This window comes from Ovis canadensis, chromosome 8 (genome assembly GCF_042477335.2).
Source record: "Ovis canadensis isolate MfBH-ARS-UI-01 breed Bighorn chromosome 8, ARS-UI_OviCan_v2, whole genome shotgun sequence".
In the NCBI taxonomy this organism is placed as follows: domain Eukaryota; kingdom Metazoa; phylum Chordata; class Mammalia; order Artiodactyla; family Bovidae; genus Ovis; species Ovis canadensis.
The window spans coordinates 65,801,193-65,829,008 of record NC_091252.1 but is presented as its reverse complement, the minus strand read 5'-3'; the positions used below and the strand labels follow the sequence as shown (position 1 = coordinate 65,829,008).

General features: G+C 38.5%; 1 protein-coding gene across 3 annotated transcripts in view; it reads right to left on the bottom strand.

Annotated features, from left to right (window-relative positions):
* Nucleotides 1-27,816, bottom strand: part of LAMA2 (laminin subunit alpha 2) — a 681,429-nt gene that overhangs the window by 120,513 nt on the left and 533,100 nt on the right. For all 3 annotated transcript variants that reach the window (XM_069598353.1, XM_069598354.1, XM_069598356.1), the window contains 6 exons: nucleotides 26,552-26,663; nucleotides 21,264-21,426; nucleotides 19,550-19,760; nucleotides 9,725-9,841; nucleotides 8,864-9,027; nucleotides 6,388-6,526 (listed from right to left, as the gene is read on the bottom strand). In XM_069598353.1, the coding sequence (XP_069454454.1) occupies nucleotides 6,388-6,526; nucleotides 8,864-9,027; nucleotides 9,725-9,841; nucleotides 19,550-19,760; nucleotides 21,264-21,426; nucleotides 26,552-26,663 (906 nt within the window). The remainder of the gene's footprint in view (nucleotides 1-6,387; nucleotides 6,527-8,863; nucleotides 9,028-9,724; nucleotides 9,842-19,549; nucleotides 19,761-21,263; nucleotides 21,427-26,551; nucleotides 26,664-27,816) is intronic.

Sequence of the window (27,816 nt, the reverse complement as noted above, 5' to 3'; positions counted from 1 at the left end):
ACAGACTAAGTCTGACCAGGGAAAGAAAGCTTTGGTGGAGATTCTGCTACGCCCCCATCTAAAGCAAGGAAGGGCGCTTCTGATGGAAAAAAACTAAGGCTGTGGATGCCGCTTCTTTGTCTCTTACAGATGGGAGCTATCAGTTCCAGAACCACTTCTTTAAAATGTATTTTAAAAAAAGCTGGGACAAGTTTGATCCCCAGAATTTAAAAAGACATGCCTGATCTTCTTCTGTGATACTTAACGGCCACAGTATTCTTTGGAAGATGGGAAACACTGGCCTGTTAAAGGGTCTCTCAATTATGATACTGTTTTACAACTAGATCGATTTCATAGAAAATAAGGGAAATGGGTAGAAGTGCCTTATGTGTTATCTCTCCGCGAGACATGCCAGACTTATGTCCTAAGGGTGCAGATTTGTGTATGAAAGCTTCAGCTGCCTCCTGTTCTCTTATTTCGCCCCTTTATCCCTTTATCTGGGGCTCCCAACTGAACAGGCTGAGTTAGGGCACCCTTCCAGGAGGGGCTGGCTCAGTGTCAGTAGAAATTCAAGCAGTAATTGCAGTTGAGACTATCTAGAGGATCCGAAAGGTACACAGACTCCTTTACGAGACTAACATTATGACCTTACTTGGAGAGATGTAACACATGTCTTGGGACAGACACTAACTCCTGACTTGAGAGCTTGAGTTTTGGGGGAAGCTACTACTTTTGGAGATGAATGGTTTGAACGTGAGACAAGGGGAAAGAGGGAACACGAAATAGCCCTCCTTCCTACTGGGAGCCAAATGGTTTCTATACAGAGCCACTTTGCCAGATGTATTCTTGAAGGACTTAAGCAAGAACAAACTAAGACTTTAAACTATGCTAAGTTGGCTGACATAGAATAGGGAGAGAAGGAAATTCCTGATAAATTCCTAGTTAGATTTTGGGAGGCTCTCCACAAGTTTACCGACGTTGATCTTGAAATTACAGAGGGAGAAATGATCTTAAAAGCTAGATTTCTCACTCAGTCAGCTCCAGATATCTGCTATAAGTTATGAAAACAGGTGTTTGGACCAAATCAGTCTTTAAAAAACTGTTGCAGCTGGCTCAGATGGTATATTATGGCAGAGAATATGAGGTGGAAAATAAGAGGCAAAAAAAGAACCAGGCAAGACTGATGCCCCAACAATGGCTGTTAGACCTGCTCTGAAACAGCTTGAGAAAAATGCCCAGAGGGACCTAGGTAAAAAGGGATGGGCTTGCTGTTACTGTGGAAAGGAAGGGCCTCTCAAGCGGGATTGCTCTCAGACTTCTAAGCTGTCCCCGGCTCCATGTCCAGTCTCCAAAGGACCATGAGGGAGAAGAGACTGCCCTCCAAGGTGTAGGCCCCAGGGTTGGACTCTTAAGACAATATGGACTGAAGGTGTCCGGGGGTCCCCACACAAGCTCCCACCCTAATTACATCTGAGGAAACTTGGGTATTAATAACTGTGGAGGGCCAACCAGTCAATTTCTTTTGGACACTGGGGCAACTTTCTCTGTGCTCACTGAAGCCCCTGGCCCACTTTCCTCCCTATCCACTACCATAATGGGACTTTCTGGATGAGTGAGTGAAGTTGCTCAGTTGTGTCCGATTCTTTGCGACCCCATGGACTGTAGCCTACCAGGTTCCTCCATCCATGGGATTTTCCAGGCAAGAATACTGGAGTGGGTTGCCATTTCCTTCTCCAGGAGATCTTCCCAACCCAATGATTGAACCTGGATCTCCCGCATTGTAGGCAGACGCTTTACTGTCTGAGCCACCAGGGAAGTCATCCTTTAAGTGGAAACTGGGACTCTGTGCTGTTTTCTCATGAATTCCTAATTGTGCCAGAGTCTCCCTCACCCCTTCTGGGGAAGGATATACTGAGGTCCAGGCCTCTGTTTTCATGAATATGGAACCAGCTCTTTTTAATGGAACAAAATGTAAATCCTAGAGTGTGGGCTGATGGAGAAACTGGGTCGAGCACAAAATGCTGTTCCTGTTGTTATCAAGCTCAATGACCTCACCTATTTTCATATCAAAAGCAGTATTAACTAAAGCCCGAGGTTAATGAATGGACAAAATCTTACTGTACTGACTTCTCATGATGTGAGTGGGATCTTAAACTCTAAAGTTCAGAGCAACAATGCTCCGTCTTTAAAGCTGCTGTAACTCAAGGGGTGTCAAAAGCTCTAGGAACAGAGTATCACTTATACTCCTCTTTGAGACCTCAATCTTCAGAAAAAGTTGAAAAGGCTAATGACATTATTAAAAGACACCTGTGTAAGCTAACTCAGGAAATACAAGACGCTGGTTTAAAGTTCTACCCATAGCTTTAATGAGGGCTCAAACTGCCCCTAAGAAGAAGGGACTGTCTCTATGATAGACTGTTTTTGTACACAGATACTGCCATAGAGCCTTAAAATTAACTAGGTGACTCAGCTTCTTGCTTTTCAACAGACATTACTAGGAAGTTAACTCCTGACCCAGACTTTGAGTCAAACTAGCCACTGTTTGCGGAGCAGGTGATGGCACCCCACTCCAGTACTCTTGCCTGGAAAATCCCATGGATGGAGGAGCCTGGTAGGCTGCAGTCCATGGGGTTGCTGAGTCAGACACAACTGAGTGACTTCACTTTCACTTTTCCCTTTCATGGATTGGAGAAGGAAACGGCAACCCACTCCAGTGTTCTTGCCTGGAGAATCCCAGGGACAGAGGAGCCTCGTAGGAGGCCGTCTATGGGGTTGCACAGAGTCGGACACAACTGAAGCGACTTAGCAGCAGCAGCAGCCATTGTTTGAGCCAGGAACCAAGATGGGACTGAGAATCTACGTGGGCTTGCTTCTGTTGACTCCAGGTCCTGAGTTTGACCATTTGACCCTCAAGACAGCACCTTCCTGTCCTGGACTCATTCCTATGCTACATTCCACAATTGGTCTAATTGTTGGGTCTGCAGAGCACTCCCCTCCTCATCAATTGAAGACATCCCATGGTGAGTTTCTCCACTTCTTGGAAAGGACTTTCTTCAACTCTGAGAATACTTTCACCAACAATAATCATATTTGACACCTCTTGATCTGATGACATCTAACAATCTAAAGATGGAGTGATGTAACTATGGACCGAATATAACTTTTAATTTTGACTATGTTTTAACTTGGTTTAATGACTATTTTGCTGCACATAAGAAGGTAAATGGGTCTAGATCTGGTGGTTTTCTACCGGATGTTTATCAAATATGAGATGAGGTCATATGGCTAACTCCTAAAAAGGGATGCCTACTATCTAATGCTCCCATATGCTGGGAAAAAATAGAGCCATCCCCAGAAGTTAGCCAACAACTTAGTTATAATGATTGGAAACAACTGGGATTTTTGCCTCAAGAAACATAAAATACAGTCATTCCTGTGCTTTCCAATCCCAGTTAAGTCCTCCTTTTGCCTGGCCAGGAACTGATTGGGACTGGGTCCCTCAGTCATGCTGATTTATTCCAAATGGGACCTACTAGATATGTGGCTAATACTTATGGGCGTGGCTTCCCCCTGGCTGGATAGGAAGATGCACTCTAGGTCTAACTTTTACTCATGGCTTCATATTTTCAGAGCTTCCAGAGAAGCCTAATCTGCCACACCTTAAAACTCATTGGGTAAGATCTGTATTTCACTGGTGTGATTGTCTGGCTACAATACTCGTTCCCTCTCTGGAAACAAAAGATTAGATGTTATTCTATGAGTTGATGCTCTGACTAACTTTCAGCCATTAATGCTGAACAAATACAAATTAGAAAGGTGGTTTTACAAGACAGATTGGCCTTAGATATTCTAACAGCTGCACAAGGAGGAACTTGTGCCATTATTCATACCCAGTGTTGTACATATATACCAGATATGAGTACTAATGTTACTCACTTTGCTAAACACATGAACAAGATGATTCAGGCTATGGATTCCCCTGAAGCCTCAGTCACCTCACTTTGGGAAATGTTAACTAGCTTCCCATGGTGGAAAACTTATCTTAATCACATTAATTCTAATTGTTCTGTTTTTACTGTTTGCTCCCTTCATCTGTAACTATGTAACTGCATTTGTTTCTAACCATTTGAAAACTTTTAAATTACAAATGGTTGTCCAGGCTCCTAGGAGCCCCACCTCCCCCAACTATTACCTGGGGTCCTTGGATCAGAGACCCTCAATATGAGGGTTGGGAGAATATGTTGCCTCAACAATTTAGGGACCACACCCCTCAATAGCAGGAAGTGATTATGGAATGAAAACAATGCCCCTTTCCCTTGGCAACATAATTTTCCTTAAAGAAAAGGGGGGAATGAGAGAGTCAATTCCTAGGCAGGTTGCTAAGAAGTCCGGGATGCCTGAGGAGGAGGAAGGGGTCTGGGGCTCTGGAAGCGGAGATAGGGGTCTGGAATTCTCGAGGAGGAAAGGACAAACACCTTTTTTTCCCTCTACATTCCTTAGTCTTAGTCACATAAAGTTTTTTCTTTAACCTCAGAACTGATGATTACACAACAAACAGCTCAGTTTAAACTCTGTACTAAGGATTACATAACAACAATGTATCCTCCTTGAGGACAGTTTCTCCTTCCTGAAAACCTTCTGACTAATCCTGATATCTTTAGAATGTATATTATGGGAGCAGGTCTGGTAGGGTCTTTCTATTGTTAAGTTCTAATCCTGCTATCCTAAAAGGTAAATGGTGGGAGTGGGTCTGATAAAATTGTTACAACTTGAGGCATTCTTTTGATTTACTGTAATAACTAATTAAAAAGTTATAGAACTCCCTTGCTAACACTAGTGAGGGGGGCACTCTCTGTCCCCCTTCTGATGTCTATGTCATAAGCTTTCTCTGTCCCTTTTTCACTTTAATAAAACTCTGCTACACATAAGCTCTTGAGTGATCAAGCCTGGTCTCTGGTCCCTGGAAGCTAAATCTTCTTCAGAGATCAAGACTCTGACACCTTTTGCCATAAGCTATCAGAAGTGATGGTAGTAAATTTGGGTGAAAATAAACAGCTCTTTACCATAAAATGCACGGTTTATAAAAATAAAGCAATGATAATATTGAGATCTTTATTTGTACAAAATGTTGTAAACAGGCATGAAAAATGTCAATTAGAATGACGTGCATTCACTCACACAGGCCAATGATTTGTCAGGCACTGTCCTAGATGCTGAAAATGGCCATCCAATAAGACTTAGGTCAGATGAAAATGGTGAAATTGAAGATTAGGATCTTCAAAATAGATATGAAAAATGGTTCATTTTGAAAGGATAACTGAACATAGGTAAGTTTTTGTAATAATTATATCATGACTTTGAATAAGAAATAAACAGAACACATGGTATTAGTAAAGTCATCCCAGAGAAACCAAACAGTAGTAACTGCTGATGGAATATGATGTTTTCACTATGACCATAAAATAAACCATCTAACTATGTGGCAAATACCTCTACTATCTCTGAAATCCAAGAAAGCATTTGTGCTAAATACCAAAGCAAATACTGATCTGTTTCTTCAACATCCATTATTTCTGCATATGTCATTCACAGTCAAATGTCCAGGCAAGGTTTTTTTCTCCCGAAATTCTAATGTATTTGGAGGATTTTGTGTCAAGCCAAAGGAATAAGTGATGGTTCTGAACATTTAAACTAACTGTGTGATTCCTATGAAATGAAAGTTGACCTAAAAAGTATTGCCAAGGTTTACCAAACATAACCTGTTTATAAAATGTTGCTCTACATGTAAAGGAAAAAAATTTGTCACTGTTGAAGATACTCAGATAATGTGCTATACCTAGAACCCCCAAACTCTAAAATACTAATTGAAAATTTATTTTGAACAATGACAGAAGCCAAAAGTAGCTTTGAAGGCAAATATTTCAACTGATAAAAATAGTATAATAGTTTAGAAGTATATGATTTGGCATGTTTTGTAAAATGTGCACCTTATTATTAAACTTTATATAGAATTAACTTATATATGTAACTATAAGCAATGGTGTTAATATTCAAAGCACTTTCTTATTGAAGACATATGGAATAATTGTGATAAATTTTCCTCTTCAGAGTCTTATGTTTGGCCATTTTCCTGTATGAGTTGGTGGCACAAACCTATTTGTCATCTGGGATAATAATACAACTCTTATTAGTGGTGGAAAGTAGTATGTAACTGAGAAGAATTCTGCTATGATTACAGCACACTGAGAATTTATTTTGGATAAAATTTAAAAGGAGCCTTTGAAAATAATTTAAAACTAATATTCTAATTTGCCAGGATTTTCTGGAGCTTGTTTAAATTTGAGAACTTTAGTTTAGAAACTCATTTGAAAAGGTTCACCTCAGTACATAGCACTATTTGTTACTTACCAGTTCTGTGGCTTCATGTGCAAGAACTTTGGCTTCTTGGGCAATTTTCTCAGCTTCGTCAATATAGTCCTTAATGTTGCTATAAGCGTTGAAGGCTGCAGTGGCATTGAAGGAGATGTTTTTAGCCTCATCAAGGATTCTGTAGGGATTACCCAAAAAGAGAATATCAGAGTAGTTGGTACTCAAATGAAGAATATTTGAAGAACTTACTTGTAACAAATAAGGCTTCCAAATGGTCATGGCCAATATAATAATGATAATCCCAAATCATAGTGAGGTATCTCCTAATTGTATTATATTGTAGCTTTCAGTTTAAACTCATATTCCTAAATAACCAAGCTAGAACTGTTATAATAAAATGAATTATATATGAATTTTTTCCAGGGTCTTCAAACATTAATATTTTCCTTTGTATCAAGAATATTAAGTTTTGAAACAGAACTTTTCACATGGAATATATTAAATCCAGATTTATTTATGAAAATTATTCTTGGGGTTAATACACCCATTTTATTATAACAATCCCCAAATTGTAGGGGAAGCAAACCAGTTATATTGAGAAGGCTGTTTACTAGTCAAACACACCTCACTAGTGGCCCATCCCCCATGAACCCATGTGAGAATACCAGTTATAATAAGCCATTATTTCACAGGGCAGTACTGAAATAGTAGTGCCTTCATAGAGTTTGAAAGGGGAAAAAAAAAGACTTAAAGGCTATGTATGGAATCACCAGTTTTCATTCCAATCCAAAAGAAGGCAATGCCAAAGAATGTTCAAACTACTGCACAACTGCACTCATCTCACACACTAGCAAAGTAATGCTCAAATTCTCCAAGCCAGGCTTCAACAGTATGTGAACTGTGAACTTCCAGATGTTCAAGCTGGGTTTGGAAAAGGCAGAGGAACCAGAGATCAAATTGCCAACATCCACTGGATCATGGAAAAAGCAAGAGAATTCCAGAAAAACATCTACTTCTGCTTTATTGACTATGCCAAAGCCTTTGACTGTGTGGATCACAACAAACTGTGGAAAATTCTTGAAAGAGATGGGAAACCAGACCACCTGACCTGCCTCCTGAGAAATTTGTATGCAGATCAAGAAGCAACAGTTAGAACTGGACATGGAACAACAGACTGGTTCCAAACTGGGAAGGGATTATGTCAAGGCTGTATATTGTTACCCTGCTTATTTAACTTATATGCAGGGTACATCGTGAGAAATGCTGGGCTGGATGAAGCGCAAGCTGGAATCAAGATTGCCGGGAGAAATATCAATAACCTCAGATATGCAGATGACCCCACACTTATGGCAGAAAGCGAAGAACTAAAGAGTCTCTTGATGAAAGAGAAAAAGAGAGTAAAAAACTTGGCTTAAAACTCAACATTCAGAAAACTAAGGTCATGGCATTTGGTCCCATTACTTCATGGCAAATAGATGGGGAAACAGTGGAAACAGTGAGAGACTTTAATTTGAGGGGCTTCAAAATCAATGCAGATGGTGACCGCAGCCATGAAATTAAAAGATGCTTGCTCCTTGGAAGAAAAGCTATGACCAACCTAGACAGCATATTAAAAAGCAGAGACATTACTTTGCCGACAAAGGTCCATCTATGGTTTTTCCAATAGTCATGTATGGATGTGAGAGCTGGAGTATAAAGAAGGCTGAGCACTGAAGAATTGATGCTTTTGAATTGGTAGTGTTGGAGAAGACTCTTGAGAGTCCCTTGGACTGCATGGAGATCCAACCAGTCCATCCTAAAGGAAATCAATCCTGAATATTCATTGGAAGGACTGATGCTGAATGTGAAACTCCAATATTTTGGCTACCTGATGTGAAGAACTGACTCATTTGAAAAGACCCTGATTCTGGGAAAGATTGAAGGAGGGAGGAGACAGGTATGACAGAGGATGAGATGGTTGGATGGCATCACTGACTCGATGGACAGGAATTTGAGTAAACTTCAGAGTTGGTAATGGACAGGGAGGTGTGGCGTGTTGCAGTCCATGAGATCACAGAGTTGGACAAGACTGAGCAACTGAACTGAACTGAACCAATGCAACCACATTTTCAAAAGCCAGCCCTTTAACAATAAATAGTTTTGATTTCATTAAAATTATAAAACCGAAATTTGGAGCAGAATGTGTATTTATGTATAACTATTTAAAATGCTAATAAGGCAACTGCTGTGCTCTCTAATAAAGAACAAAATATTTTTTCTAAGTGTAGCCTAAGGCAATGTTCGCTCCCCACCATGCAATGTTTGAATTCACTTTTAACTCAGACTTTTGATGTTGCTCCAGTAGAGCTTTGTCCACACCCTTCTAATTAGGCTTTTCCACAGAAAGGCCATGCAGTTTGTATGTTAATAATTACAAAAATCAAGATTTGAAAGCAACTCTCAACCATTTCTGCTAGTCAAAACTTTTGGACAAGTGTCAAGATAACATAGACATTTCCAACCACAAATGACATACCCATCAAGGACAGCAGACGAATCATTTAACTGAGCTGCATGGCTCTCAGCTTGGGACACCTTCTCAGCCAGCTTCCTGTCCTTTATTTCTTGGGAGAGGTTATCTATTTTATCTTTCAGATCCTTGGACATGGGTGGCAATTTAGTTTGAATGTCTTCAACGTACTGATATGTAGAGAAAAGAAGGCACTTTAAATAAGTGAATCCAGCTTCCTCTAATTTATTAACGTCTCTTGGAGATATAATTACACATGCTTAGGTTTTAGAACACTTAAAATTTAGTAACCTAGCAAAAAAAAAAAAAGAATAATAGAGAATGAAAGCTATTATTCAATGAAAGAGATTAGAAAATATGTGAAGGGAATTTATACCAAGAAGAACCTAACAATCTTGTTTTTAAAAAAATGCCACTTCATAGGTCTAAACGCATAAATGATAGTCATTAGGATCTTTTAGACTATTTGCACTTCTATTACACATGTCATCATATATTAGCATCTACTGAGTGAGACAGCATGTTGAAAGTCTGTTTGTAGCTTTACATTTCTTGTTTAACTAATGTTATATGAATATTAAAGCAGATTGTAAGTTCTGTACTAGGAATAACAAATGCCCTTCATCATTGTGAAAAAAAATACAGGTTGGTGTGAATGTGCGAGTACCCTCATTACTGAGAGAATAACGTGAAGTTCTAATTGTTACCAATGGGTGTGCATGGTCACAATAGAATGAGACAAAAACAACTTTACAGTCAAAAGAAAGTAACAATATTTGCTTATACTACTGAATTTCTCACTGGTTCCGATTCAAGACCACTTACATCATTATCAACGTTTAACTTTGGGTTTCATAAAATACTCACGACTATAACTGAGTTGATTTCATCTACAAGACGACTGGCTTCATCAAGTATGTCATTGCCTTCTTTTAAAGTGTTCTCAGTTTGTCGTTTGCCACTTTCTATAGCCTCCTTCTTTTTCTGTAAGACAGTATAAACCAAACATCAAAATGTCCTTATGGGAAAACCGTATCTAGCCCTGTATTCCTGGCTTTCCTGAGCTGTCTGATCAAGGCTTTGCAATCAAGATATGTCATGTTGACTATGAGATTACATGAGAATGATAAAAACTACCCAGCCAACCCTTCAAGCCTTACTTTATTTTAAATATCTGTACAGGTGCTTTCTTTCTCCTATTGTGAGAAAGTCATACAAGAGAATGGTGGCTGATGTGATAGTAGCTGAGGAATGAAAAAAGGTTTTTAAAGCAAGATGGACATCCATTTTAACTGAAATGTAAGTGCTGAATATGCATTACCGAGCATGTGGAAGTATGCTGAATTACATTGGAACTAGACATTAAATTCCAGAATCTCTGTCCAAATGAATATTTTGTGAGCATAAATGTGAGCAGATTTATTCTATGGGAGTTCTATAAAAACTGGAAGAAGTGGGATTTTAAAAAGAACTGAGGGGATGTACTTTTCAAAAAAAAAAAGAAATTCTCACATGGAAGAATAAACTTAATGGACTGTTCCATAAAAAGAGAGCAGACTCTAATTTTTCTTTGAAACTGATAGCTTGTCTTGAAACCGCATGAAACTCATTCCTAGTCTCAAAGAGTAAAATCAATGGGAAAGAAATGGTGCTATTTCTCCATTCGGAGTATAATTTTGCCTTCTTTTTCTTTGTTTATGACTCATTCTTTCAATCACCTTTTTCTACCTGTGGATTTAACTGCATCAATTATAAATTTAAGCCTTGCCATTTATGCCTTTTGAGATAAATAATAATGCTAGTTTATATATTCATTTAAATTTCAGTATGCGCCAGGTAGTTTATAAGCTTTTCTCACTTAATTCTACATTAGCTCTATAGGTCCTGTGTTTATCATCTTTTAACTGAATAGAAAATTCTACAAGTGAAGTGATTTACCAAGGTCACATAGTATAGTTAAGACGTGAATCCCAGTCTACCTAAGGATGGGCTTCCCCGGTGCCTCAGTGGTAACGAATCTGCCTGCCAACTCAGGAGACATGGGTTCGATCCCTGGTGGGTAAGATGCCCTGGAGTAGGAAACAGTTTACTCCAGTATTCTTGCCTGGGAAATGGACAGAGGGACCTGGCAGGCTACAGTCCATGGGGTGGCAAAGGAGTCAGACAGGATGTAGCAACTAAACAACACCCACAGCTACCTAAGGACAGAGTCTGGGTCTTCAGCTGTGACAGCACTGACTTTCCAATCGTGGAAACCACATTTATTTGCGCTGGGACAGTGCTAATTTCACACCCTGCTTTCTCTACCTCTTCACCAATCACTTCAATTTGCTGCTGGTACACACATCTTATTTCTGCCTCTGAGCCTTTCCTTCACCATTTGCCCTTCCCCAGTTCTCTGCCTGGGAGGAAACCTCCTTCATTTAGCCTCATGTAAAATGTATATTCTCTCAGTACTCAAAATATGGCCCACTAACCAGCAGAATCAGCATCACCTGGAAGCTTCTTAGAAATGTACAATCTTAGTGCCTTTTTGCGAACTACCAACTTGGAATCTGTATTTAACAAGAACCCCAGGTGACTGATATACACAATAAAATTTGAGAGAAATTGGCTTGGAATACAACCTAGCACACAGTAAACACTACAGAATTGTTAACTATTATAATTACCTTATTTTCTTTTTCCTAGCACTCATTTATCTGAATTATATTTATAGAGTGGCCATAAACGATAGAAACATAAATAATCATATTTTATTTGTTATATAGCTTGAATCATCTTGATTGCTTCTTCTAAGAGTTGCTAAAAGCCCAAGTTATTTAATGACAGTCATTAATACCAATTCATCACAACATGCATGCATAAGTATGGGATGAAATGTATAGTCTCTTGAGCCTAGTGGCCTAGTCTGTCTCATACCTAGTGGATGAAGGGTAACATTGAATTCATCAAGCAATATGATGAGAACATGTTACTTATTATGCATGCTCCAGTTTATGATCATATTATATACTTATTTATTGGTTTAGTGACTTTCTTACTATAATATAAATTTCTTTAAACAATCTTTGTATCTCTCTATCTCCAGTACCTAGAAGAGTTTCCTCAATAAATAGTTCTGTTTGCACTTATGACTTCTGTTTCATTTAACTACTCCCCACCCCAGCTAAATCAGAGAAATTTCAATCTCCCTTCATGAACAACAAATAGAGAGGTAGTGCTGATGCTCCTGGTTATAAGTCATATCTTATTTTTCAAGTTCTGACATTCTTTTCCACAACTATGAATTCTAGCCCTTAGCTTTTATATAAACTGATATAAAGCTGACCATGGGTAGACACTCAGGAATCTTTCTTCAGCATGGTTTGTTTGTATTTGTGAATCAAGGTAACTTAAAATGCTCTATCAATAGAAGGGAGAATATTTCCACCCATATGTGAGGTGAAGAGCTCCATTCATCTTGTTTTCAATTAAGCAGTGAGTTAGAATCTTTCTGGGCTTCCCTGGTAGCTCAGCTGGTAAAGAATCCATTATAAAAGCTCTATTTGAGTTACTTTAGGGAACCCATTGTTCCGCAAAGATCACAATGTGTTTTTAATCACACTGAAGCAGGAATGATCTAGGGATTAAGGCAATTTCAGTGGTGGCTAATTTCAGATTAGTCACTAATGAAATCTAGTTTTGTATCAAGGAAAGATGATCTATCTGGAGCTCATAAATATTGATTAAAGTATTGATATAACATTTATTTGTGTTTGCTTTATGATACTTTATTCATTGAGAGAGAACATTTCTATTCTGTCTTTGTGCCCAACACTGTTCTCAGCCCTGGAGATATAGCAGGCCAGAAAACACGTTGCTCATGGCTTGGCTGGAGGGTAAAAATGAATAAGTTAATGTATAATATATTTTTAATGATGAGTGCTATAAAAATAAATAAAGAGAGGGAATAGATAGAAAAGAATGTAGGATATAAAATACTTAAGATAGGAAGCTTTGAGCATTTGAGGAGCAAAAACAGGGCTTGTGATTACAGAGAACTTTCTCCCAGACTTCCCTGGTGGCTCAGATGGTAGAGTCTGCCTGCAGTGTGGGAGACCTGGGTTCGATCTCCCTGGGTCAGGAAGATCCCCTGGAGAAGGAAATGGCAACCCACTCCAGAATTCTTGCCTAGAGAATCCCATGGATGGAGGAGCCTGGCAGTCTACAGTCTATGGGGTTGCAAAGAGTTGGACAGAGCAGAGCAACTTCATTAGCAAATTCTCCCAGTATATACCACAAGTATATTGTTAAGTGATTCTCATTAGACAACAAAGTTGTTATATTTCTACTTTTAACTTCTAATTAGATCTTAATTCATTCCAGAGCTTTGTAAGTTTAAAACTCTTTGTTTTTGCTGGGGTTTTTTGAGGGGTGGATTAAGAAGCTACAAAAGATATCTCCTTGTCTCTTTTTATCTAGCAACTCATTCTTCACTTTCCGCAAAATCCTTCCTGTTCCAGGTTATAATGGTACCTTTGGGGACAGAATGCTCAATACATGTTACTCTGCTGAATTGAATTGATCATCTTTTTGTCCCTCAGCCCACAGTCTCCTCCACCTTTTTTCCATCACTGGAAATGGCCTTCTAGCCCTGTGCTGTTCTAGAAGGTTGCATTCAAAGTCTTCTATGAACTGGGCCATTTCCAGAGGCATCTTCTGCTACAGACTTTTATGAAGCTTACAAATGACTGTTATTGTTCTATTTGACATTTCCTAAGATCACACTTTGGGAGTTCTGTGTTTCTGCTCACCCTGTACCATCATTTCTATCAACTTCTATGATGCCCTCATTTTAGTGTTTGATTCTCTCAGCTCGTACTAATCACAGTGTGTCATGTCTGACTCTTTGAGACCGCATGGACTGTAACCCAGGTTCCACTGTCCATGGGATTCTCCAGGCAATAATACTGGAGTAGGTTGCCATTCCCTTCTCCAGTAGGTCTTCCTGACCCAGGGATTGAACCCAAGTCACTGGCATTGCAGCAGATTCTTTACCATCTGAGCTACCAGGGAAGCTCAATGAAAGGTTAGAATGCCTGAATTTTAGGAATTTGTAAGTTCTCTGAGGCCAGGAATCATTTCTATTTAGTCTCAAACACCCTGGTTACCAACAGCACCTTGATAATGGTAGGCATCCAACAGACAGTTGTATATTATTCCTGCCTGCTTTCCTAGTCTTATATCATAATATTTTCAATACAAAATCAATATTTGAGTTTACATGAACCACTCAGAAAGTCCCCAAAATAAAATTTTAACTCATGACTCCAATATTTCAATTGCTTCTGATGGCTTTCAGGACAAAACCAAATTCCTTAGCTCAGTCTCAGAATGCTGTTCTCTTATAACTCAAGCTCTGGACCCCCTGTCTTTGTGGGCTTTCTGTCCACTCACTAGTTCACAGGCAGTCTTTCTAGTCCTATCACATCACTGACATTTCTCCAAGTGTCTTCCCTTTTCCCCCTCTGTGTGTTTGCATTTATTTTCCTATTTCTGCAATGTTCTTCCTCTTCTACTTTGACCAATTAGACTTATGCTTCATGACTTAGCACATGTATCTGGTCCATGAAGCCCTTCCTAAATCCAGGTGTGATTTTGATGCCCTTCCTTCACAAACTTCCAACAGAACTTCTGTAGGGCACAGTCTAGTTAAACTGGGTGGATCTTGCACTAAGTACAAGTCACTGGAAGTCATCAGAGATGGTGTTTTATTCATCATATAAACATCAGTGACTTTCAAGCTTAAGGCTGCATCTGTATCATTCAGTTCAGTTCAGTTCAGTCGCTCAGTCGTGTCTGACTCTTTGCGACCCCATGAATCGCAGCACAACAGGCCTCCCTGTCCATCACCATCTCCCGGAGTTCACTCAGACTCACGTCCATCGAGTCTGTGATGCCATCCAGCCATCTCATCTTCGGTCATCCCCTTCTCCTCCTGCCCCCAATACCTCCTAGCATCAGAGTCTTTTCCAATGAGTCAACTCTTTGCATGAGGTGGCCAAAGTATTGGAGTTTCAGCTTTAGCATCATTCCTTCCAAAGAAATCCCAGGGTTGATCTCCTTCAGAATGGACTGGTTGGATCTCCTTGCAGTCCAAGGGACTCTCAAGAGTCTTCTCCAACACCACAGTTCAAAGGCATCAATTCCTCAGCACTCAGCCTTCTTCACAGTCCAACTCTCACATCCATACATGACCACTGGAAAAACCATAGCCTTGACTAAACAGACCTTAGTCGGCAAAGTAATGTCTCTGCTTTTGAATATACTATCTAGGTTGGTCATAACTTTTCTTCCAAGGAATAAGCATCTTTCAATTTCATGGCTACAATCACCATCTGCAGTGATTTTGGAGCCCCCAAAAAATAAAGTCTGACACTGTTTCTACTGTTTCCCCATCTATTTCCCATGAAGTGATGGGAACAGATGCCATGATCTTTGTTTTCTGAATGTTGAGCCAACTTTTTCGCTCTCCTCTTTCACTTTCATCAAGAGGCTTTTAAGTTCTTCTTCACTTTCTGCCATAAGGGTGGTGTTATCTGCATATCTGAGGTTACTGATATTTCTCCTGGCAATCTTGATTCCAGCTTGTGTTTCTTCCAGTCCAGCATTTCTCATGATGTACTCTGCATAGAAGTTAAATAAGCAGGTGACAATATACAGCCTTGACGTAATCCTTCTCCTATTTGGAACCAGTCTGTTGTTCCATGTTCAGTTCTAACTGTTGCTTCCTGACCTGCATACAGATTTCTCAAGAGGCAGGTTAGGTGGTCTGGTAGTCCCATCTCCTTCAGAATTTTCCACAGTTTATTGTGATCCACACAGTCAAAGGCTTTGGCATAGTCAATAAAGCAGAAATAGATGTTTTTCTGGAACTCTCTTGCTTTTTCCATGATCTAGCGGATGTTGGCAATTTCATCTCTGGTTCCTCTGCCTTTTCTAAAACAAGCTTGAACATCAGGGAGTTCATGGTTCACGTATTGCTGAAGCCTGGCTTGGAGAATTTTGAGCATTACTTTACTAGCATGTGAGATGAGTGCAACTGTGCGGTAGTTTGAGCATTCTTTGGCATTGCCTTTCTTTGGAATTGTAATGAAAAGTGACCTTTTCCAGTCCTGTGGCCACTGCTGAGTTTTCCAAATTTGCTGGCATATTGAGTGCAGCACTTTCACAGCATCATCTTTCAGGATTTGAAACAGCTCAACTGGAATTCCATCACCCCCAATAACTTTGTTCATAGTGATGCTTTCTAAGGCCCACTTGACTTCACTTTCCAAGATGTCTGGCTCTAGATTAGTGATCACATCATCATGATTATCTGGGTCGTGAAGACCTTTTTTGTACAGTTCTTCCGTGTATTCTTGCCACCTCTTCTTAATATCTTCTGCTTCTGCTTCTGTTAGGTCCAGACCATTTCTGTGCTTTATCGAGCCCATCTTTGAATGAAATGTTCCCTTGGTAGCTCTAATTTTCTTGAAGAGATCTCCAGTCTTTCCCATTCTGTTGTTTTCCTCTATTTCTTTGCATTGGTCGCTGAAGAAGGCTTTCTTATCTCTTTTTGCTATTCTTTGGAACTCTGCATTCAGATGCTTATATCTTTCCTTTTCTCCTTGGCTTTTCGCCTCTCTTCTTTTCACAGCTATTTGTAAGGCCTCCTCAGACAGCCATTTTGCTGTATCTGTATCATTGGTAGGATTTAAAAAACACAGGTGCTGGGCTCCAACTCCCAGTTTCTGAGTTGATAGATTTGGGGGGAACCTGAGGACCTATATTCTTAACAAGTGCCTAGGTGATGCTAATGCTGCTGTTCCAGGGACCACACCATGAGCATATCAGTGTTTGATATACTCAGTTTTTGTTTACTACGTTCCTTGAACTTAGTAGGAGCTTGATAAATGTTTTTACATAGTAAAAATTAAATGGTTATTTTCTTATAATTAAAAAATACCTTGGGTCTTAATTGCATCACCTTTTTGTGGGCATAGACTTAATGAAGTCATTTATTTAAATTATAACTAATTATACAATCTAATGGATACAACCTATCAACTCTTCTTAAACCTATTGCAAATTGCACTAACACAGGGAATGTTCTAGAATATGGATTCTGGACCATACCCCAGACCAGGTAACTCAGCTTCTGGGTGGATGCTTAGGGCACCCATCTCTTTGGTAAAATATCCAGGTGATTCTTTATTGGCCAGTCTAGCATCAACCTTGCCAATCAATCTTAATCAGCCTTGGCAAGCAGCTTTAAATAAGCTGTGTCTTACTCATATTAATTTAGTCACTTTATCTATTTACTCTAATAAGTTTTAAACAAGCCTTTAGTTAAGCATGCATATAAAATGAAAACACAAAAAGGATGACTTACACTTAAATACTGACTACATAAGCTCCAGGCATCTCCAGAGGTACCCAAGAATGATGGCTCTTGGTTTTAAACATCACTAAAATGAAGGAATAGCTAAAAGCACCATTTACTGTGCCACTATAACTCTTCTTGAAATACTTCCCAAATGCTTATTATACTTTCCACATAGGTAATTTTAATTTCTTAAACTGTTGCCATAAAACGGAGTGGTGTACCTCCGGGTAAGTTACATCACTGGTGTGTCACCGAGGAAGATGAATCATGCAGGAGCCTGTGATAGAAAGGCGGCCCAGCAGCCTGCCTAACAAGACGGTGCTTTTTCTTTAATACTGCCAGGATGTCAGTAGACTCCAAATTGGTTAAGATTAGATACATCAGTGAGTCTTCTCAATCCTCCATCAAAATGACAAGGCTAAGTCCCAGGAGAGGGACCCAGAAAAAAAAAATTCTTTTAAAAATTAATTCATCCTGTTACTTCTTAATCCAAAGGAAAATGAAGAAAAATGAATAGATAAAAAATGCAGACTTTTTTTCTTTATTCAACTGTCATTTCACAAACAGTTTCGAGAGCATAAAAAATGCCACAGAGTACTCAGAGCTGAAGGTAAAATTTTATGTTAGAAGAGAAAAAGGTCTGTGCTATCTTCAGATCTATTGGGGTCAAATATTTTGAAAAGAACAATGGTAAGTTTGTTTCTGGCGAGGAAGTTATTTTTTTAAATGCCAAGTACAGGTCTGTGCTTTCCAGATGGTGCTAGTGGTAAAGAACCCTCCTGCCAATGCAGGTGACATAAGAGACGTGGGTATGATCCCTGGGTCAGGAAGATCCCCTGGAATAGGAAATGGGAACCCACTCCAGTATTCGTACCTGGAGAATCCCATGGACAGAGGAGCCTGGGAGGCTACAGTCCACAGGATCACACAGAGTAGGACACAACTGAAGTGACTTTGTGCGCGTGCACACACACACACACACACACACACACACACACAGGTTTGTGCCAGCATAAGTACTGAATTCACTCCTGGGAAGTGATCAGTTTGTGTTAAATATTAAGAAATAAATGAGAGAGAAAGAGAGAGAGGAATGAGAGAAGGAAGGAAGGGAAGAGAGAGGGAAGGGAGGAAAAAAGGAAGGGAGGGGGAGAGAGGGAAGGGAGGAGAGAAGGGGGGGGAGAGAGGGAAGGGAGGAAAAAAGGAAGGGAGGGAGGGGGAGAGAGGGAAGGGAGGAAAAAAGGAAGGGAGGGAGGGGGAGAGGAAGGAATGACTGGAAGGATCCGTTTCAGTTCCAGCTTCATTAGTGCTCTAAAAAAGGTGGAAACTGCCTATCATTTCTTTTTTTAAAATTAGTTTATTTTAATTGGACAATATTGTGATGATTCTTGCCATACATCGACATGAGGAAAGAACTATCTCTTGGCTGAGGAAAAGGAGAGCAGAGAACTCAGACTTGAACTGATTGTCAAGTATCATTTTCATAGACCGTGTTGCAAAGAAGAAGAGAACCTAAATGTTCCCGAGTTCTGGTCTCTTAGCTGTCTCTTTTATGCTCAGACTTCCTTGTGGCTCAGGTGACAAAGAATGTTCCTGCAATGTAGGAGACCTGGGTTTGATCTCTGGGTCAGGAAGATCCCCTGGAGAAAGGAATAGCTACCCACTCCAGTATTCTTGCCTGGAGAATTCCTTGGTCAGAGGAGCCTGGTGGGCTACAGTCCATGGGGGTTGTGAGTGACTAACACTTTTACTTTCACTACACTTTCCATTAGAAAATTCTTGACACTGCTGTGACTTATGGCAGCCCATGTCTAAACCATGGCTCATGGGTTACGTTGGGTAGACTGTAAAATCAAGGTAGTAGTATTTGAAGAAACCCTAGATATACTCTAGTATAATGCACTCACTGTCTGGTTGACAGACTGGTGTTTTGGGACTTTGACTTGCTCAGGCTTGTATTCTAGCTAGTGGCACAGTTATCATTAAGACCAAGGACCTCTGACTTCCAACAAAGATCTCATTCCACTGTATCACACTGTTCTTAAAATGTTTAAATAGTTTAAGTTATCTAAATTTTACTTGATTATATGGGCAGTGATGATTAATTTAAAAAACAAAGGAAGGATCATTCTCTGTCCTGCTTCTTAGAAGTCCTCTTTCAGAGTTGTCAAACTTGATCTCATAAACATGCATCAACTTGCATCCACTTGACTTACCTGGCCATAGTCAAACCCCTACACCATCATGCTCCCAGAGTCAGATGAAAGAACTCTAGGACTCACCTCCAAAGCAGTCATATTTTTCTGGTTTTCTGCAGATAAGAGATTAGCTTCTTTGATTTTATCTGTGGCTTCTCTCAGTAGGTCCCAAGCATCATCAACCTTGCTTTTATAGTTTGCCAATTTCTCCCGGAGATCCTTCTCCAGCTCTTCGTTTTTCCCCCGGGACTCTCCAAACAACTTCTTCACTTTCTTCAGAAGGCCTTCTGCAGCTCTATAAACACCCCACCCCAACAAGAGACAATAAGCCCCTGTCACTGCCTCAGAGTTGATTGGTATTAAACAGTGTTACAAAGAGATACTAACATTAGAAGTATGGAAAAACATGACAATATTTAAAGCAGACTGTGTGCTAAATCAAGTTGAAAACTGATAGCTGAAAAGTGGCAAGAACATTAAAAATTAAAGCACAAAAAATCACACATTATACATTTATTAATAACATAACTATCATTTGGAAAGGAACTCAGGCTATTCTCAAAATCTGGCTGATGAAATCAGTTTTATCATGTATATTATATACCAAAAATAAAATATGATTAACCATGAGATATTTTTTCTGTTACTTTGAATACAAGATGTGAATATTGATATGTTTGGCTAGAAACAATATAAAGCCATGCTGTTGACATGCTAGTATAATTTTGATCTACTTTTCTTTTCCTTTGAACTGAGTTCTAGAAGTTTCCTGGATTCAACTTAATGGTTTTTCTAAAGTGATACTGTTTGAGCCCTTTAAGAAAGGCTAAATACTTGAAAAAAGGTGGTTCTCAAACTAGCAGGCATGATAATCCCCTGAAGCACTTGTTAAACAGATTGCTTGGTCCCATCCCAAAAGTTTCTAATTGAGTAGGTCTAGGATGGGGTTGGATAATTTGCTTTTCTAACAAGTTTTCAGGTGTTGCTAATGTTGCTAGTTTAGTAGATTCTATTTGATTATTAATAACACCATCACTTTGTAGTTGACTGTAAATGTAAAAAAAATGTACTTTTATTGAGTATACAACCATTGGCATTGGCATTAGTAAAATCACTATCATTATTCATAACCTCAAATCCTCAACCTTTATTTCATAGTATTAGTATGTATTATTTGACAGTTCTTCTATTCAATATTTCCCAAGATGACAAAATGTACAGGATGACTTGCTAAATTCATAACTTTATTTATCCAAAAATATTTTCATTAAAACAAAATCAACAATTCTAAAGCTCCTAATACAGGAAATTAATAAAGTAAGCCCACTAGCCTAATTGAAGTCTGCATATTAATTCACTGAAGTGGTGTCTAATTCTGTGACCCTATGGGCTACTGTAGCCCACCAGACTACATGTTCATGGGATCTCCAGGTAAAATACTGGAGTGCGTTGCCATTTCCTTCTCCAGTGGACCTTTTCAGCATAGGGATCAAACCTACATTTTTTATGTCTCCTGCATTGGCAGGCGGGTTCTTTACCACTAATGCCACCTGGAAAGCCCAATTGCAGAAGGGACAGCACCAAAAAAAGAGATAATTTACTTGACTATTTATATATAGGAATAAACACACCTTTGATCCATTTTAGAGCAAGATAAATTATAACTAAGTAGATGAAAAATAAAGAGCATAAAAAGTATCTCTTACTGATACGTGAGATGGAAAACTTTAGAAAACTCAAACCAATAATTTGGAAAGTTCAGTGTATCAAATGAAAAAATAATAGAGCTTCTACTCACACCAACTCATCTTCAGCAACTTCCTTTTGTGTGTCTAGATTTTTCCTCCTCAGTTCTGTCATCATCTGATCAATCTCATTCTGAAGCTCTTGCAAATTTTTCTCAAAAGGCTTGTCTTCAGTTCCTAGAGTTTCATTTAGTTTTACAGCTTTTTCATTTACAGCTGCAGGGGGTAAAACAAATTTTGCAAATTAGCAAACAAAATGCTGCATGTCAAAGTGGCAGCCAGCATCTGCTCTTCTCAACCATCTCCAAGAGAAACGCTGTTTGTCACGGGTGTTCCTGCTGAGAAAGAGAGGCAGTTGCTACACCAATCCATAAGAAACAAGCAAATGTGGCATATTTCTCCATATTATGTTGCTTTTAGGGGGACACAGTAATTAAAACACAGTGTTTCTACTTTTTAAGTGGCTCAAACTCTCTTCAGGTAAGACAGTAAAAAATGAGACATGTAGCATTAATACTTGGAAACTGGAAATACAAAGTCTGCATTGCTGATGAGGCACAATCAGTTGCAATTTTAAACCCCTGAGTAGAGAAACACTATCTGTGATGAGATCTCTGAAAATGAAACTGCCCTCGTACTTCCACACAGTTCTGTGTTGATTCGTGCAAAGGAATGAGGAAAGGAGCCCCAGCCTAGGGACAGGTATTATACATTAGGGCTCAAAGATACCTTTCAGCAATAACAGCCATCCTGTGAAACTGTGTTTATTATGCACTAAATGGGGTTTCAAACTGTGCTGTTTGGAATCTTAGGATTCTCCAGGCACTTCAGGTATTCTACAAATAATGTCTATTCTGCCAAAAATCTCTTTTATAGGTTGATGTTCTGGGCAAGATTTCATTTGAAAAAAGAATTTTCTGTCAAATAAAGGTTTGAAAAATTGGTGCATTGAAACATGTACACAGTACTACCTTAGTTTTAGACCAACTTTTCCTGAAGTGTGTTCTAAGTGTGTTCTGTGGAGCATTAATTTAGCAAATTGAAGACAGGTTTTTTTTTTTTTTCCAACTCTTTGGTCTGCTGAGCCCTTATGCCTATAATAGTCCCAAAGATAATCTCCAGAATAAAGGCTATGGGCTGACCAAGAGACCATTTTCTATCATTCAAGACTGTATCCTAAGACCTCTTTAAGATCTAAAGAATTTTCAAATCTCTTTTCTAGTCTTGGAGAAGCTTTTCTGATTAACACTGGTCAGAGTTGTTCAAAGATGGTATGAACTGACCTTCTGAAACAAGTGCACAAAGTTAGGCCAAGCAGACCAGCGGCAGGAGTGTGACATGGGGGGTTAGTGCTGTGGTTCTGAAATGTGGTCCTCAAATGAACAACATCAGACCCATCATCTGGGATCATTAGAAATGCAGATTCTCAGGTCCCATCACTGATCTATTGGGTCAAAAATTCTAGGGTGTGGTCCAACAATTTGTGTTTTAATAAGCACTCCAGGAATTTTTGATGCACCTAGAGTTTGAGTATCTTGGGTTAGTGGAAGAAACTGAGTTTCAGTCTCTACTTCTACCCTTTCCAAAATGCAACTTTCTAATTCTTTTTTAATGATAAATGTCTTTGGTTAAAAAGTTGCTGCAATCAACCTGTTATTTCTGATAGTCATAGTTTAAAATCTATAGAACTATCTGAATCAGGTGTTTTAAAAAACAAATACGGCCAGTCTTAGCCCTGTGGTAGAAATTACAGCTACTCCTAGAAGTTAATGAGGGTGCCTCTTTCTGGCTGTCTGCTTCATAGTCATCCCTTGATGTATGACAAAGAACCTTCTCAAGATTCTACCACTCTGATTAGTAAGACATCACCGTGGACATGTAATTTTTAAGGAATCATGGCGCCCACGGACTGTTGATTAGAATGCACCTTGGTCCAACAGACTGTGTGGGAGTCATGCCAAAATGTTGGGTGATTAAATGTAAGAAGGTTCCTATTTTTAGATTTTAGGAAAGATGGTAATAGACGTCACTCTACCAATAATACAGCCCCATCATGTGGTCTGAGTGCACACCTATATGTACAATTGATTTTAATCACTTGTAGCATGTAAGTAACCACTGACATCCTTTGCATTCACATTATTTCCTTAAGTGAAATGGATAATTCCCCCTTTCTAAATCTGATAAGGCTGTATGTTTTTTTCATTATTAAATGAACATATAAATGAGTTTTGCTTAAAGATGTTTTTGGAAATTTGATTGAATTTAGGTCCTGATCCTAGGTGTTATCAAGGAAGCACAGAATGGGAGATGCAATCACATGATTTCTCTTGTAATCTCAAAGTTAAATTTCTCCAGAGAAGAATGTGGTGCAAAAAGAATGATGGAGAAAAGGAAAATATGGATATATAATTTCTTTTAAATTAAAGCAATGCGCAAGCAACCAGAAGAAATCATTAGGGCACACAAATACTGCTTTAGCAAAATGATGCTATATTAAGAAAGCAAGTATTAGTTTTATAGATGTCTCATTGCTCCATTACTCCTATATATGGAATTTGGAAATTTCACGAGTGCTTTTATGTTTAAGATAAATGTGTTATGTAGTGTCTATTATTCCAAGATATTCACTATCACTTCAGTATATTTCCAACGGTATTAAAAATACTTGCAATATAAACACATCTTTTAATTTCATTATCTTTTCTACCTTATTACACAGGGAATTTAGGTTAAAATATCTTTAAAACAAGATAAAGATAAAAGGAGATAGGGCAAAGATATAAATGTTAATGCATTTCAGGCAAAGAGTGACTAGACAGAGAGGCAAGCTGTAATGTCCAGTGCAGTGGATCCTAAAGCTGGTGTTAAGCATCTTAGTAGCCAATCATCAGGATCAAAAGGAGTATTTAAGAGGCATACAGTACCTGTAACATACAAGCCAAATAAGTTAGTTCCTCAGGAGAAACAAAGCTATTTTTCATGCTGAACCTGAGAAAAATAACCTGTAACAGGTAGATTTATCATGAATGGCTAATACTATTGTGACCTGAGGAACAGGAAAGAAAGCTGTCCAGCATTTCTTAAGTCCTATTATATGTCAGAACATATGCTACTGGTTTTATATGCCTTTGCTCATTAATTCTAATAGTACATGGAATAAAATGTAGTTTATTCATTTTATTGATTGAGTCAGAAGTCAGCACAAAGTAGACTTTATAAAATTGTAGTGAGATAAGAATGCCTTAGATTAATAGAAGTCGATTTCTATATAGACTTATAATGGAATATAGGATGAGTAAAGTATTTCATCTATCTAAAAAGAAAACTGAAACAGACAAATGCCAGGCTGAAGTATTCACTTTTCCCACAGCAATTTATTACCACTAATAAAAACTAAAAATACTGATGATTATCTACTGTTATTATGGTTTCTAGAGGGAAAAAAACGTATAGGTATGTTGTATATAACACACTTAAAGCCTTTAGTGAGTTTTCTTCTTTTTTAAATCCCCTGAGTGTCCAAGCCTGTTATATATATACATATATAAAACAGATATATATATAAATATATGTATATAACAGAAATGACTTAGCTTAACTCTGACATACACAGATTTGAATTTTCATGAAATTTTAACAGCTGGATTATGTTATATATAGAGCTGTGATTATCATTTTTGTGCTGGAAGAAGAGAGTAACGGTCATACTGTCCTCAGGTACAGGATCACAGCCATCCACATGGTATGTTACAGGAACTAGGAAAAGGTGTCCCATTTGGACAGACACAATAAGATCACCTGACTGATAGACAAATTTAGGGAGTGGGAGACATTTTCCATGATACATAACCCTTTTCTTTGATAAATTGGATGGTGATCCAAGCTAGGGTTATATATATGGTCTCCACTCTGCCCCCTGCTGGTGTATCTGTGGTATGCACAAACTGGGAAATAGAGGGCGCAGCTCAGAGAGGTAGGCAGTGCTGATACCGGAGTCTATCGAAAACATGTATTATTAGGATTTATTCTTACGTAGCAGTGTTTGATTGAAACAATGAAGATGAGATCCCAGAATAGGCTGCTTAATGTCTGAGATACGATGGAAGCAAAAGGAAAGCTCCTAGAGTACTAACACCTTCGGGTATTCAGATAAGAGTGAACCCGCTCTGTCTGCAATGGGATTTTTTTTCTTTTTTTTTTTTTTGACGGGGGGTGGGGGTGGGGGACACATGCAAATACAAACAACGTTAATGGAAAAATGAAATCAAGGAAACCACAACAACTTCATCTAGCTGAGGAGAAAGCACCTTAACGAGTTAACTCGTTTTGGTAGGAGTAATTTCTGTCCCAGATCCTGACATGTTTGTCCTGAGATGGCGCCTCAGATTAAAACTCTGCAGTTTCTTGCTGTGGGGGATCACTGGAAGTTCCTGCCTCTTCTTAGCCTGTGATTCCTAAGAATGACTTGTCAGGATCTTGAAAGCCTTGAAGGTTCTCATGTCCTGATTTATTTGGCTATATTAGAAAGCAAAACGTCTGAAATGTATAACATTGTGGAGGAATGAAATAGTTTTATTTCTTAAAGAAAAAAACATTTTTTCCTATTTTTCTCAACATGTATGGTCATTTACGATGTATTAATAGATATTTAAGAACTACTGTTGTTTTGGTTTTTTTTGAGGGCTTTTTTTTTTTTGTAATATCTCTTTTCTTTGAGTTTCTTAATTTGGGTTTTTGCCCCAAAATGGCTTCTACTTTGATTCTCAAATCAGATTGGTGGATGCCAACAGCTAACTCCTAGAGAGTTGTGGACTAAATGCAGTACAGCTTCTGGTAAGGCAGCACATCCAAATCCCAAGCAACAGATGTTCATTAAAAACCAGAACCAAGTATTTAAAAGTCATTTTGAGAAATTAAAGTACTGCTGTAAGGTACTGAGCAGAATGATTAATTTTTTTAAAATCAAGAATCTTTTAAATAGTTTAAATACAAAAACAACACCATAGCAGAGGAGAAGTTACCCATTAACTGATTTAATCATATTTGATCACAATATTTCTTGAGAATCAGAGCGTTTCCAAAGGAATGCATTTAATATATTGCTGGTTTGCACTCATAATTTGTAATTCACTGACTGTTGTTACACACTGAACACTGAAAGCCATAGATTCTCAACTGATAATGCCCTAGAATATCTTGATTAAAACACTTAAAAAAAACCCAACCCTCAAATTTACGAAGGCCAGCTCTTACTAGAGAAATTCCAGTCTTCATCGATCCTTCTCTTTCTATTTTCCTATTGGGAGAAACAATGATTAAATTATGACTCTTCTAATACCTCCTGCATCCCGGGCCAGGTCCTTGATGAGTTCTCCTAAGGAGTCTGCTCTCATGTTGGTCCTCTCAGCGTCCTGTCCAGTTTGCTCGCCATCTGCTGTCACTTTGGTAGCCTAATGATCAAATTCGGGAAAAGCATAATTAATAGAGATGATGAAGCTACAGCTAGATAAGCTCCCACTGGCTGCATTTTCTTTCAAATATTACTTTGAGCCAAAGGCAATCGATGAATTATTGATCAGATGTACTGGAAATGACGCCCCGTGCTCAAGTATACAATTAAACTTTATTACTTCTTCCATTAAATGGAAATCAGAAAGCTGTATTTGGTCTTTTTAAAATCCTCATTACACGCAATGGCACAGAAGAAGTAATAAAGCGGAATTATTTTTGAAATATATTTAAGGTACTATTGCCAAAAGTCTTTAATGGATGCTTCAGTCTCTACATGTTGCAGTTTTGTCCATATTTTATTTACTGAAAAGTGTGGAGCGTAGCAATGATCTCTTGAAAGAGGCACAGATAGTCTGTCTCAATAAGCTTGATCCTATAGATTTGGTTCCGATCAATACGTTAATTAAACAAAGAGAGGGAATGCTTAACTACTAAGTAGTTAATGCTCATTTTATAACACTCTAAAGATCTAGTAAAATGTTAAAGAAGAATAAATGCTAACTTTCCCATATGACATCACCAAAAAAGATTCTGGTAATCACAGGACCATATATTACTGTCAACAAAATAAAACAGAACCCTACAAAGAATGTCCTCATACAGTTCCACCCTTATCCCCACTGAAAATACCATTTGACACAATGGAATCCATTTAATGTGTTCATGGTTAAGATAAACCATATGGAGTCAAATAAAAAGGGCAAGTATAACATTAAAAGTTTCAGATGCTACAAGGTTTAGAGCACCTTGTCATAGTTTTAGACTTCATTTTTCTATGTGCATGCATATGCTAATAAGTGTGACTTCCTATTTAAAAAAATAGGGATAATCTAACTATAGATAATAAATCAAAGAATCACAAACTAATTCAATATAATTTGAATAAGACCCAAGTTGGCAGGGTATTAATACTCCACAATCTTGTACCAGAGTGCTTGCATTTTAGACATGCCCAGAGAATCTAAATTGTTTTATACATAAATGGATTTTAAATAGGACTTAAAATAGAACTAAATGTCTGGCCAGCATAGAACGTGGCAGGAGGCGCTGCAGGAATTAGAGTGCATTTTATGATTTCCCAGGGCAGTAAGA